Raw genomic sequence first — 14,980 nt, forward strand, 5'->3', positions numbered from 1 at the left:
CACGAAGTTAAAAGATGCCTGCTCCTGGGAAGAAAAGCTATGGCCAACCTAGAGAGCATATTTAAAAGCAGAGACATTACTTTGCAGACAAACATTTGTCTAGTCAAAGCTATGGTTTTTCCAGTAGTCATGTATGGCTGTGAGAGTTGGATCATAAAGAAGGCTGAGTGCTGAAGTACTGATGCTTTTGAACTGTAGTGTTGGAGAAGACTCTAGAGAGTCCCTTGGACCACAAGAAGATCAAACCAGTCAATCCTAAAGGAAATCAATCCTGAATATTCATTGGAAGGACTGATGCTGAAGCTGAAGCTCCAATACTTTGGCCACCTTATGCAAAGAGCCAACACAGTAGAAAAGACCCTGATGCTGGGAAAGACTGAAGGCAGGAACAGAAGGGGATGACAGAAGACAAGATGGTTGGATGGCATCACTGACTCGATGGACATGGGTTTAAGCAAGCTCTGGGAGATGGTGAAGAACAGGGAAGCCTGGTGTGCTGCACTCTATGGGGTTTGCAAAGAGTCAGACATGACTGAACAACAACAACAATAATCCAATAGGACTAACGTTAAGAACGTATACTTATACTCTATAAGTAAAGGAGACACCAGAGAATGGGAGAGTGTCCTGCAAGCCAGGAAGAGAGCTCTCACCAGAAACAGAACCCTCCAGATCTTAGACTTTCCAGTCCCCAGAACTGTGAGACAATAAATCTCTACTGTTTAAGTCATGCAGTCCATGTTATTTTGTTATGGCAGCCTGAGCAGAGTAACATACTCTCTTTTTTGAAACTCAGTACTGGTTTTCCTCTGCCTCTTCCTGTCAATTCAAGTCATCCAATGCATGTTGCTAGTTCTCAAGTTTGAGTCCCAGGCTTTCTTTCCTTTTTATACTGTCAGCTCTCATCCATACTCAGTTTCAGTTATCAATGATATTCTAGCTATCTCAATTTTCCTGAGTACTCAACCTAAAGCAGCTTTACCAAAAATATCCTTGTACCACCTAATTTTGTAACACAGATTTTATCACTGCCTTATGCTTTCTATTTTTCCCCCTCCCAATAAAACACAAGCTTGAAGAAAGTATAAATCCCTGTTGGTCTTGCTCAGTACATTATTTTCATCACCTAGCATATTGCAGCTGGATAAATATTTGTTAAAAAATGAATCTGGGATATTTTTTTCTGACCATAATGAGGTAACAAGATGAATCTGCCCTCTTACTTTATAAACAGCACACTAAATACATGAAATGTTTCTAAGATAAAGGATGACAGAAGTACAGATGACAGTGATTCCTGAAAAAAAGGAAATAAAAGGTGGTAAGTCCTAAAACTTGCTATGGTTTACTGCTTAGAGAGTTTCCAGACTGCAATAAAGGAGGAACCCAGAGCTTGGGAATCTTCCTGAAAAGGGAAGACAGAGTTTAGATGTACAGGAGTCCACAGTGACTAGAATATGTGGAGTACAGGAAAGAAAGGGGCAGAGAGAGCTGGCTCCAGAGCTCCCTCCAAGTCTACAGATCAATACTGATCACACATAAATGTTTCCCAAGGCTGTGAAAAAGACCACTGAGAAGGACCAGATGGAAAATACCTACAGGCCATACAGGACTGGATATGACTGGTGTTGCCACCGAAAAATGGAACGTCCTTCTAGAACCTGGGTAAGTAGAGTCCCCAGATAGGTACTGGTGTGGCCTGACTAGTGGGGTAAAATCAGCCCCTGAAAGGACATAAACATGGCTTCTGAGAACCTATGTGGTCTACCCTTGACTTACTCTTCAATGTTCACCACATGTGACATCACGCTCCTCCTCCTCTGACTCAAGACACACCAGTCACGTCTTATCTAACTCCACAAGGAATACCAAGCCTCATGTTTTTTTCAGTCACTTCTTTCTTCCTGGAAAGTCATTCCTCCCCTCTCCATTCTCTGCTGCTTGGCCTAGTTGATGCCTACTCATTCTTCACAGCTCAGTTCAATGGACATTTCCTCAGAGACGTCTTCCTTTACTTTGCTGACTTGATAAGATCTCCCTATAAGGAATTCTCATAGTACCATCTACAAATTAAGAACTTGTAAGATTTGTATAACTTTTCTCAAATGTCTGCCTCTCCAAACAAAGCTGATCATGAATGGAGTGACATCTGGTTTTGTCCTCCATCATATTCCATATGACTACCATATTGCCTGGAACACAGGAGACAAAAATTTTTGAAAGAATAAATTAATGGGGTCTATAGATACTGGCTTCTAAAATCTATTATTCTATACATTTATATAACACATAAAGAAGCAAACAAATGAATTTTCCAGGTTTCCTAGAAATGGAATTGGAGGGGAAAAAAATGAAGCCAAGGTCTTGCTTAAAATTAACAAAAACAAGGAGGAAAAAACATGGCAGGAGGAAATAATTCAGATACCTGCTCTGCCTTTTTTGTTGTTCGTAATTAAACAATAGGTGAATTCAGTAGGCTGTTTATTATGATAATCACAGAATACTCAGCTCACTATAGGAAAAATGAGGAGAAAAATATGGTAGCCATGAGGGCTGAACTAAAAAATTTGAATTACTAAATGAATAGAGAGGATAAAAGGGGAGAAGAGAACATCTGAGGCAGGAATTTAAGGTGTGAAGCACTGAAATAAATCTCTAACAGGTGGTAGCAGCTGGTTAAGGAAGAGAAGGGTGACCCTTGAACCACTTACCTCAGATAGACAAAGCAGGTCTGGAGGCTGCAGGGAGAGAATAAAGATTTACAAAACAGAACAAAACTGGCATTGATGGCTCCCCCAGCACCACTCTGCTGGATACAGACAGGTCTTGTCCCAGGGAGATAAAACAAAATAAAATAACTACAAGTCAGAAATGTACTGGATTGTGTGGCAAGAGGGAGTGGACAACAGGGAGGGAGTGGATAGGTTTTGGGAATGAACTGGATATAATAATCTTAATTTACTAAAAGCAAAAAAAAAAGACAATAAATTTTTTTTCTAGTCACATCATATCAAAATTCTACCAATAAAAATGGGTCAGCAAACTTTTTCTGCAAAGGGTCACGATATTTTAGTCTTTGTGGGTTTAGGATCTCTGTTGCAACTACACAATTCAGCTTTTGCAGCATAAAACAGCAATAGACAAAACACAGAAGTGAATGATCATGGCAATGTTCCAATAAAACTACTTAAAAGGCAGGCTGGGGGCCAGACACCTCAGTTTGGAAAGTTAATCTTGTTTGAAAATACTGCTGTATTTCATATCCATTAATAGGGTGAATCAACCAAATTATCTTTCTTCAAGTTTTAGTAATTATGTTGTTAAACTGAAAAAACAACTTGAAATATTTTTTGCTAAGTTCCCTGAGTTACTTTGTAACTCTAGTGTCTAACAATGCCCAGTAGATCAAAAGAAAAATATACAATATTTGTTGAATAAATGGAATAGTTTTCCATGAAAGAAATGGGGCAATTAGTAAAGCAGAATATTCTGTAATGGTTGACAAAGCAATGAGATATAAGATATGTGAGAGAAATTCTAGGAAAAAAAAGATAAGGAATTACCAAAGTAGCTGTTTCATAATGCAATATTACTATATTAAAACTCTTTAAAACCTAAGTCTTCTTCTCTTTAGTCAGTTTCTATGAAAATTACAATAATGGGGAAAATATCTAATTATAAACAGAATGTATTAAAGCCTTTTTTATTTCCTTAGAATGCTTTAAATTACTGGGTCACAGTTTTAATATTTTTACTGATGGCACTGGCAAGTAACAAGACGATAATATAAAGCTCATGTAAAAAAGAACAGGTCGATATATTTATTATTTTTTACATTAAAATATGTCTTTTTTATCCAGTTTTGACCAAATTAATTAAGAGTGTGGTTTAATTAAGACTCAAGGAGACTCTGATCTCGTATGTTTTCCTAAACTCGTAAGGTATTTTCTTATGATTTTTAATACAGAGAGGAAAGCCACCTGAACTGACTGCTACTTCCTTTCTTGATTCATTATGAAATGAAATCTATACAAAAATGAAACTTATAAAACAGACTTATCAAAATGTGATTATTTTGGCCTGAATGTTATTTACTAGAGTCATCTTTTCATGGTGAATCTTAGTAAAGCACTTACAATTTAATTCTGATTAACAATTTATGTACAAGAGCAAGTCTAGTATATAAATTAACTTATATATTTATAGTCATTGCATTCTTTCTGGTAACATCACAGTAAGTACAGAGAAAGCCTAGCAGGAAACTATGTAGAGCGGTGTTTCCAAAACTATGTTCTGGGGCTTCCCAGGTGGCGCTCGTGGCGCCTGCCAGTGCAGGATATTTAAGAGACACTGGTTTGATCCCTGGGTCAGGAAACTCCCCTGGAGAAGGAAATGGCAATCCATCCCAGTATCCATGCCTGGAGAATCCCATGGATAGACGAACGATGGGGTTGCAAAGACTGAAGCAACTTAGCATGCAAACTATGTTCTATGGGACATAAAGTTTGGAGAACGTGTTTTAACATACTAATGGGGTACTATGATTCGGTAAGCATGAGAAAGAGAAATGAGCATTTCGCAATGTTACTGGACTACAGAACACTGTGCACACAGAACATTTTGGTGGACCAGTTTTTCCTGGAATATAACTTTGGAATGCTTGTGTAGCAAACCAGATTAAAGTGACTGAATCATTTGGAAACACTTTTCTATCAAAATGAAATTTAGAAAATCATCTACTCTGCAGCTGATGCTGCTAAGTCACTTCAGTCATGTCCGTCCCTGGGATTCTCCGGGCAAGAACAGTGGAGTGGGTTGCCATTTCCTTCTCCAATGTGTGAAAGTGAAAAGTGAAAGTGAAGTCACTCAGTCGAGTCTGACTCTTTGCGACCCCTTGGACTGCAGCCTACCAGGCTCCTCTGAACACGGGATTTTCCAGGCAAGAGTACTGGAGTGGGTTGCCACTGCCTTCTCCATCATCTACTCTAGTGCTTCATAATTTCCATTAGGTAATATGATGCTGAATGTTACATGAAGTAACTCTAAATTTTACTTTTAACTGTTAAAGGATATTCTGTGCTGAGGTTGCCTCAACCGTACAAATTTAAAACAGTATCTTGAATTAGGACTCAGAAAAATATGATAAAACGTTCATTAGCAGGACCAGAGAAGGACGCATGGTTAGTTTCAGTTTTAGGTAATTAAAAGAGTGTATCATTAATTTCAAATCACCCATCAGTGACATATCTCAGAGAAAACCAGAATTCTGAGTGGAAATATATATATATATATATATATATATAGAGAGAGAGAGAGAGAGAGAGAGAGAGAGAGTCATTTTTGAGGACAGAAGACAAAACCGGAGAAACTGACAAACTGAACTTTTTTCAGTCATCTCAGAATCCAATTGAAAGTGTAAACCTGAGTTTTGAATTTTTATAGAAAAATTTAACATTTTAGGAAAAATAATATGAGGATAGTAGCTTTAAGTACATAGTAGGTTATTCTGGCCTGAAACTTCAGAGGTGTCCAAAGTCCATTTATATCCAGCTGTATATCAATTAGGAAAAGGCACACATTTGCTTTAGGAACTCAAACAACACCGACATTAAAGAGGTCTATGTTATTATTTTCAATAGTCACACATAATTTTAGACCATTATCACCACAAAAATTGTCTCTTACAGCTGGTCCTTCACACACCCCATTCTGCCCTCTCTTCTAATCTATATTGTGTGCAGCTATTAGAAAAAGACTTCTTAGAAGTAGTTTGACCATGTAATTTATCACAATTCAAAGAATAAATTCTTAGTTTGATCTCTTTTCCTTCTGTTACACCCACTTGGTGAACACAGTTACTATTAAGTAAAATGGCCCATCTTTCTCCCAAGCTTTACATTCTGGTAACTGAGATAAAATCACAAGCTGTTCAATCCTATTACTTATTGAGATGTATTTCAAACATTATCCAGAGCTCAATACTCACCATAAAACTCTTAGATTACCTCTTGATTCACAGAAAATAGTCTACTATCCTAAACATTCTCCCCATAAATTATAAACTGATTTATATCCTCCTAAAAATCATTCCCACTATTCTCATGTTTTCAGCTTCCCAGGTGGCAGTAATGGTAAAAGAACCTGCCTGCAATGCAGGAGAGGTAATTACTGAGGCTTTTATCCCTGGGTGGGGAAGATCCCTTGGAGGATAGCATGGCAACCCACTCCAGTATTCTCGCCTGGAGAATTTCATGGACAGAGGAGACTGGCGGGCTGTGGTCCATAGTGTCGCAGAGTTGGACATGGCTGAAGCAACTTAGCACGCACACATGCATTCTCATGTCTTAGGAGAGAAAAGACTCTTCGGGCCAACACCAATCTCTCTAACGATTCTCATGATACCCCACTATCAAGTCAGGGGCTTCACTCCATTTCCCCTATTTGCCATCTCATTTTTCTACTTTAGTCTTTCATTTTCCAGTGGTTTCTTCCCATTGGCATCTAAACATCCTTCAACTGGGCTTCCTCTCACTACTTCCCTATTTTCTCACCAATCTGCCATTTACATTTTTCTGTGCTAATTTTCTTCATTTCTTTTTCCTGAATTTACTCAATCATAAGAGTTCTGACTCTAAAATAACCTCTTGTGCTACACAGAAGATGTCAAGACCTAACTGACCTCTTATTAACACTTTACACTGTTGTTTTTTTCCTTTCTTAAAACGTATTTCCTGTCACCATCCTCTGCTGGCTTTCCTCTTATCTCCTGGCTACTCTCACTAGTCTCCTTTTGTACACTTTTCTTTTCTCCGTATCTTTGGGGCTCTGAGACGCTATGTTCTTCACATTTTACACTGAACAGTCTCTTCCACTCTCATGGCTTCAATTATTTGCTGGCCCCCAAATCTTTATCTCTAGCTGAGACCTCTCTCCTGAGCAAAAACTCTTAACTAGTTGCATCCTAAGTATCTTTTCTTGGATACCCCACTAGATATCTCAAACTTTATATGTTTAAAACTGAACACCTAGAGTGAATATTACAATCACCTACCCAGATGTCCAAGCCAAAAACCTGATGTTAAACTTTATTCTTCTATTCTCTAAGACTGATTCTACTTCATGGATGTCTCTCAAATATATCCATTCTTCCCCAATACTGACACTATCAGGGCTCCAGATTTTTTTTTTTTTTTTTCATTAACTGATGCTGACCTCACAATTTGTGCTATGCCTCCATCAGCAGCTTTATCTTTTGCCATTTTTTCAACTACCCTACTGCCCCTTCCTAAATTCCTATTTTATGTCTTAGCTATATGAACTAGATTAATCAGTGTTCCAGACAACCCTGCTCTCTTCAGTCAACCACATTTTCCCCATGCAATTTGCTTCTGCCTGAAGTACTCTCTGTACTTCTAATACTTTGTCATTCTTCAAATTCCAGCTTAGAAGCAAGAATCCTTGCATAATTCTCTGACCCTGGGTTCAACTTCCCTATGTGCCCCTATAGTGCATCTCTCTCTCCCATCATAGCACTCATCTTTCCATGAATTGCCTATTCACTATCTTGCATAAGATGGTAAGCTCCTCAAGAGTACAAAACATGACTTTTACCATTCTATCCCCTTAAAACATATAATATCACACTTAAAACATAAAATACACTCTATATTTTGAATAAATAAGCAATATAGATCTTATTTTCTTACTTAGATGGAAAAAAGCTTTTTGAATCTTCTATCGTGCCTAAGAGCATATTGTAGGCATTCATTAAGTATTTGTTAAAACAAGAATTCAATAGAATCGCACTTCTTCTTCCTTTCCATGTTTACAGTCGATATAAGCAGTACAAATGTCATCAAGTGTAAGTTTTAAAATTTCTGTGTACTAAACTGTATCTATACAGTTAATCTTGAAAAGTTTAAAAACAAGACATTTTCAAGTAAAAGCAAAACTCTTCATCAACAGAAATATTCCATTAATTCATTATTACATTGTCAAATGAATTTTCCTAGAAAAGTCCTATTGTTAAAAGTCTCAAACTTCCAGTCACTATGTATTCAATGAAGAAGAAAAACACACATAAAATAATGAATTTTAGTGTCACTTTCAAAGAGGCAAAAAGAAGTATGGAGTATCAAGAATAATGAAAAAAAAAAAAAAAAACAACACCTTAAGAAACATTTAAAAATCAGATAATATAACAAATATTGCTATAAATACAACTTTATAAAAATAATGTCCTTGTTGATTGAGTGGGGGGAAAAAAGAATGTTAAAACAAAGAAGGAAAGTTATCAGTAAAAGATAAATAAAACTTTGAGCAGAACAGGAACTATTACTATGAATTTTTAAAATGAGAAAAGGTGAAAAACAACTCCTAATATGATACTAAAGTTTTTTTAAATGTTACAAAAGGATTTGAAATTAATTTGAAAAAGTAACAATTAGGCATCTTCCATCTTATTTTTCTAGGGTGATATATTTAGTGAGATGAAGAATCATATTAAAATACATTTACATTTATACCTTAGAAAGATACAATGGTTAAGCTGGAAGTAACAAAATACAGTTTTGTTGAGAAATGACAATACAAACTATCTTTAGTATGAAATGAGGATGGTGTAAAGAATTAAAAATGAAACATTACACTTTATTCTCCATTCATGGCAATCTTTTAAAAATATGTGAACTTATTTTTAGGTGAATTATAAGCTCTTTTGAAAAAAATAACTATTAGACTTCGTCCCTCTTTTTTCCTGACATACTATTTGTTGTGTTATTTTTAGTTATCCTTAGGCCAAGGAACAAAGGGCGTTACTTTTAGGTTTGATACATTTTTAATAATGGAGACTCTAATTTGACCATCTTTAACATTTTAATGATTTATGTTAGTTAAAAATTTTAATCACTGCATGTGAGATATACAGAAATAGGTTATTATAAAAGTTATTCAGTTAAGTAATTGAATTTTGGGGTTCATAATAATCTTCTAACCTATTAAAACTTGAGTTTAATTAGTTTTTAATGTTCCAACTTAAGACCTGAAAGTGTTTTTTTTAGCTTTTAAAAAAGTTTTTTAAAAACATAAGAAAAAATTAAGCCACTAATACCTCTCGGGCCACACAAAAGACTCCCCTAAAATATACAATGTAACAATGCAACCATATGATAAAATATCCTTAAATATCCAAATGTAACCCAGTAACCCTGCATTTCTTCACTCTTTCATGTCACAGAAGAAATCAACAAACACTAACACACTCTTACATACCCTAAATTGTCTAGCACCTATCAAGAAGCAGAATTGGAACTGGTTACGATGGCAACTAGTGTTTACATCCCATTTTTGCTAGGTTCAAGGGGTAACGGTCTCCCTGAGGCACCAATGTCAGGTTGGTATAACTGAGTAAAGCTCATAATTACTTGCTAAAGTAATTTCAGTTTGCATTCTGAATTTAGCATTACCTTAAAATTACCTGTATATGATTTTCTCCTTTGGTAGGTGAGGTATTATCTCTATAAAGAAATCCTCATCTTTATATCTATGGAATCAATGTCAGATATGAAAAAACTATTTAATAAGTTGCTGACATATTGGAAAAAAAAATCTTGACACTTTTAAATAGACTCTAAAAGTGGTTCCCAAAGCAGTATCAAAGGGCCTAACAACTTAATGGTGAATGTGAGATTGATACCCTAGGATTATTATATATGTTATGGTCTTCATCAAGTCAACCATGAGATAGTTTTTACTTTCCAGATGGTCTCAAAGTTACTAATTTATCATTAGATAATAAATATATATTAGCTTGTAGTGTAGCAGTAAATTTTTAGATAGCTACTTGGGCATATTTATTTGTCAAACTGTTCTCTATATTTTATATTAGATCAGATGCAAAACAAGAGAGTATTTACATTAATATTTTAGAAGCTTTCTATGTCTCAAATATACTTTTCTTGAAATCCTGGACACATTTAGATGTGGGGAAGGTCACTAGGACATTTAGCAGCACCTAATTTCATGAGTTTCATACTAGGTGCCAAGAAATTAGATTGTCCAAATATTTTAGAAATAAAACTAAATCAACTGTTCCTCTTCTATCCATCATCTGATATTCCACTCAAGGCACCTACAATGAAACTAAAATTAAGTAGAGAAAAACTTACCTAGTTGGTATTTTGAAAAATAGTTTGCCATTTGTCCACTGTTGCAAGACTGTCGTTTATGTCTTTTTGTTGACATTTCTGTGGTCTTCCATGGTGGTCTTTTTCTTTTGTTCAATTTGCTAAGAACTTCACAATTATCAGAAGGATTCTTGTCATAGTTAACACATTTATTTAATTTACTATTTTCAAGTTGGGCAGGAAATTTATCACTTGAAGGACTATTTGCTTTAGCATTTTCTATTTCTTTAGATTGCTTTTTAAAAGAATTTTGCCTAGCAGACTGGGATCTTAAGGTAAAGCGCTTTGATTCTTCTATGTGAGTTTGATGATTACTTCCACAGTTAACAGATTCAGGAGAGTAAATGATGGTATTTAACTTAAAAGTATTTCTGTGTTCGAGATAGTTGATCTTCCTCAAAAATATTCTACAGTCTTTTAAGGTTTTTGACCTCCAATTATTTGAACATACATTTCCTAGTCTTTGTCCCTTTTCAAAATCTTTTTGGCTGCAGTTTGTTCCATTCTCCTTTGCTTCTGAGTTAAATTTATTCTCTAAACTAGCATGTGTTTTGAAATCAGACATGGCCAACCTCTGTTGCAAAAAGTTATCCCTGATCTCAGGTGGGAAAATAAACTGATTATCTACTGTGTTTTTTCCTTGGAGTGGGACATCAGCATTTGTTACTCCCTCAGTCTTACTCAAAAGTTGGTTCTGGCAAAAAAATCTTAAGTTCCTCCTCTTAGATATCCAAGCACCTGTCCCATGGCTGTGCAGCTTTCCCTGTCTTCTCCACCTTTCATGATGCAACCTCTTAAACTCAGTTCTTTTTAATCTAGTTAGTGTTAAATTACTTTTCACATTTAAGAGTGGGGAGCTAACCATTTTATGCAGTATATGCAACTTCCCTGCTGACTTTGAAGGCGAAGATAGTGCAAATTTTTTAAAGTGCTTTCTGAAAGGGCTGGTATTAAAATCAGAATATTTGGTCCCTAATTTAATTCCTCTGGTGTTTATTACTTCCAAAGGGTTTCGTGCATTTGCTTTTCTAACTAGTGAAAGAGACTGTGTTTCTGTTGTTTGCATAAACCAGGTACAGAGTTCATTCAAATCATACTTTTTCTGAAAAAGCATTTTTACGGGTGAAACCTCAAGTTCTAAAAGACAGGTCTCCAAAGGGCTTGCTATTTGGAAGTTATCATTTTCAATGTGGTCTCTTTTTTTATGAACACAATTTTCAGCTTCATCTCCACTCACAGGCACCCAAGCATTTGTTATTTGTTCAAATCTATTGTTTAATTCCTCTAATAAGGAATCGTTTGAAGTAGAAGCAGCCCACCACCTGAGCAAAGGGTTTGATGAAATTATAGGGTCCAAGGATACTTCAGAATTGGGTATTAATTTATCTTCCAAATGCTTTTTTGCATTCCTTGAATTTCTAGCTCCTGGCGGACCTTTGGAAGCTATTTTAATCCTTGACTGCTTATGTTTGTCCTCCTGACTTTTACCTTTCTGCAAATGGAGCTTATATGACTTATGGAGCAGGGAATTTCTATAAATAAGTGAACTAGAAGATGCTAATGAATGTAAGAAATGCAGAGATGGTTTTCGATCCCTAATGGAATGTCTCAAAGGTACAGCAGCAACCATACTTTCTGATTCATTCTTGAGTTTGTCAGCTTCAGTGTGCCTTGTATCCATGGTGTACTGGTGATTTTCTTCAGGCAGATTTTTCTGGAATATATTCTCTTGTTCTAAAGGAGGTAAGCAGCTGCTAATACTCACTTCTCTCTCCTGAGGTGAAATTCTATTGATAGTCACAGATATGCCAGAGATTTTCACTTTTGCAGGTCTACCAGGCTTCCTAATTATTGCCAAAGGCTTGTGATTTGGTCGAATAATGTTCTTGGACGGTTGAGGTATCACAGGCTTGTTCTTGAAAGGTCTAACATATTCAAAGCCAGACCCCAAGATTTCACTTTCAGTAGTCAAACTTGAAATAGCACTTATTCTTTCACCCAAGTCAGTGTCATATTCTCTAATATTTCTGAGACTATTATATTCTGTTGGAAAATCAGTAACATTTTTTAAAGACATACCGTTGCTTTTGTTTATACTTCCTTCAGAAACATGCCTTTTAGTTCTTCTTGACCTTCCATAAATAACAGTTACTGTAATACTCTTCTGATATATACCTTCTTTTACTTCTGATATGAGAGACTCTGGGCTTTTCTTTTCAGCACTAATGGGCTCATTTTGGCAAATGGCAATGTCTGTTTGGTCAGTTTTAGGTTTCGGTGGTCTTCCAATTGGTCGCTTTATCTGTTTCACAACCTGGGGACCTATTTTTTTAGGTCTACCTGGTTTTCTTTTAAAAGATGAATCAATCGTACTGCTTGAATACTCTTTAGGTAACTCTTGTGGCTTATCATTCTTCATATCATCTGTAAACACTGCAGAGGATTCTGCCATTTCTTTTGCACAATTAAATTTGTTTAGTTCTTTTTGCAAAGTGTCACTATCATTAAGATTAGAACTATAATTTGCAGAGTTAGCATTTGGGATAGTCTCATTTGTTTCTTTTCTATTTTCAGTTACTTGATGAGTTGGTTGCTTTTCAGAAGAAAAATCATGATTTGATTTGGAATTATTGACTGAAGTTAAGGTATATTTGACTCCTTCACTGCTTTTAACCTCAGATAAAAACATGAGTTTGATAGGACTAGAATAGGTGGCAAAAGAAGAGCTTTCAATGGCTTCATATTTTGTTGGTACATTTTCAACACTGGAAATCAAGCTACTTGTGTTTAAAACAGATGACTTTTTCTGGTTTAGTCGTTTGCTATTCAAATCTATTGTAGGTATATGATTGGTTTTAATATTGGTGGATGCTACTATGGATTTTGATAAACTTTTCTCTTTACATGTCATTCTACTTACAGTCAGAGTCATATTTCTACCAGCAGGTTGATCTTTACCATCAACTTCTATCAATTTCTTGGATGCTTTATACCCTTCTGATAATGACTGATTATTCCAAGACTTTTTGGCCATATTTATTGTATCTTCCAAACGTTCCACAACAACTTGTAAATTAGAATTCATTGCAATTTTGTTTAAATCTATACTATGTGAGCTTTCAACCTGAATATTTTTTACTTCATCTTTTCCTTTGGTAGAGTCAGAAACTTTTTTGGCCTTAGGGGATTTTTTGAAAACATAATTATTTGTTACATATATAGAATACCACCCTGGTGGTACAATATTTCGTTTGGTTCTGCTCAAAAGTCCAGGGATATCACTTTTCAAAGGAGTTTGAGTATTCTCTAATTTTGGATTCTCTTTATGATTTTGCAAAAACTTTTTCCTAGCCACAGATTTCTCCTGTGATCTCCTTATGCTCATTTTCTCAGGAGAAGCTGTTTTAAAGCTTTCTGAAAATGCATCAAAAGCCAAGTTAGTTTCTAAATTACTTAGAGGTAGTTGCAATGACTGTAATCCATAATCTGGTAAAAATGATGTTTCCACATGATTATTATCTTGCAGGCTTTTAGAATTCTGTAAAGAAGGTCCTTGGCAATGATAGAATTGCTCTTTGTCTGCTGAAAAGAGTTCATCATTGCGCAAAAACTTCCTTGGATTTTTTTCGGTGTATTTTTTTCTCATAAAGTTTTCATCAAGACTAGCAAGTTCTCTTTTTATCTGTAATGACTGCCTTCTGAATATGGGTGAGTCAGGAGAGCTGTGCATTGCAAATAAGGTTTCTTGACGCTTTCGAAATCTTGTCTGAATAATTTTATTTTCTATCTTTTTATCATGTTGACTCAGTAATTCCATAAAACTGTAATCACTGGCCTTTGCATTATGCAAAAGAGAGGTTATTAAATCTCTCAATTTTAAATCATTATCTGTACTGCAATCACTGCTAGATAATTGTATAAGGTTTGTCATATCTATTGTTTCTATTGATTTTAATTTTTCATTAATACGATCCATTAAATCTTGAAAAATTACAGTAGTTTCACCCTTTTCATGATTTGTAGTACAATTATTGCTGTCTTCTAAGAGCAAAGAATCAGAGTTACTGGATTTTTTAGTTTTAGGCATTTTACCTTCATGATCATCTTCATCATTGCTTATTTCTGCTGGTGTCAGAGATGGAGGCTGGTTAATGTTTGTTTCAAGTCTATTATTTTCTAAGGCTGAACACTCCGAGATGACATCTTTCAATTTTTCAAATCCTTCAGCCTGCACAGGTGATAATGGTGGGGGTGAGGGACTTCGAGATCTACAAACATCTTGAAGATTTACTGAAACATCACCTATTTCCCTTGATGAATGAGGACTCTGAAAGCCTGATTCTGTGGAATCAATGTCTGCTAACAGTCCAGAACAGCACCTGTGAGAATTGTAACTGTTTGCAATTCCTCTATTCACTACCTTCTTAATGTGCTCAATAGTTACAGTTTGACAAGATAAACAATGTAAATCTTTAATACAGACTGGCAGAGGCACAAAACCAGGGCTTTGTCTTTCATTGTGTAAATACCCTCTTTCTGCCAGCCTATATTCACAACTACAGAACAGACCATCTAAATCATCTTCAATAAGGGGATTCTGAGACTCTGAAGACACAGTATAGGATGAATTACAACAGCAAAGAGAAGCAGCATTCTGCTCTTGGACTAGAAATTTCAACATAGCCAAAACTTGTTCCTGGTGATGTATGCACAAAGATTCCAAAACTTTGCTTAATGCTGATTTTCCTTTTTCCATTTTAGTAGCTTCCTCTGATTTTGCATCAACAGTTGAACTA

General features: G+C 35.6%; 1 protein-coding gene across 10 annotated transcripts in view; it reads right to left on the reverse strand.

Annotated features, from left to right (window-relative positions):
- LCORL (ligand dependent nuclear receptor corepressor like) overlaps positions 1-14,980 on the reverse strand; it is a 179,136-nt gene that overhangs the window by 11,569 nt on the left and 152,587 nt on the right. For 9 of the 10 annotated variants that reach the window (XM_070791198.1, XM_070791199.1, XM_070791206.1 and 6 more), the window contains 2 exons: positions 10,167-14,977; positions 7,073-9,541 (listed from right to left, as the gene is read on the reverse strand). The exons of the other annotated variant lie outside the window; for it this stretch is intronic. In XM_070791198.1, the coding sequence (XP_070647299.1) occupies positions 9,516-9,541; positions 10,167-14,977 (4,837 nt within the window). In that variant the 3' untranslated portion in view covers positions 7,073-9,515. Of the gene's footprint in view, positions 1-7,072; positions 9,542-10,166; positions 14,978-14,980 lie in introns of those variants that run through there. 10 annotated transcript variants of the gene reach the window in all.

The sequence above is a fragment of the Bos indicus genome, chromosome 6 (genome assembly GCF_029378745.1).
Source record: "Bos indicus isolate NIAB-ARS_2022 breed Sahiwal x Tharparkar chromosome 6, NIAB-ARS_B.indTharparkar_mat_pri_1.0, whole genome shotgun sequence".
NCBI lineage: Eukaryota > Metazoa > Chordata > Mammalia > Artiodactyla > Bovidae > Bos > Bos indicus.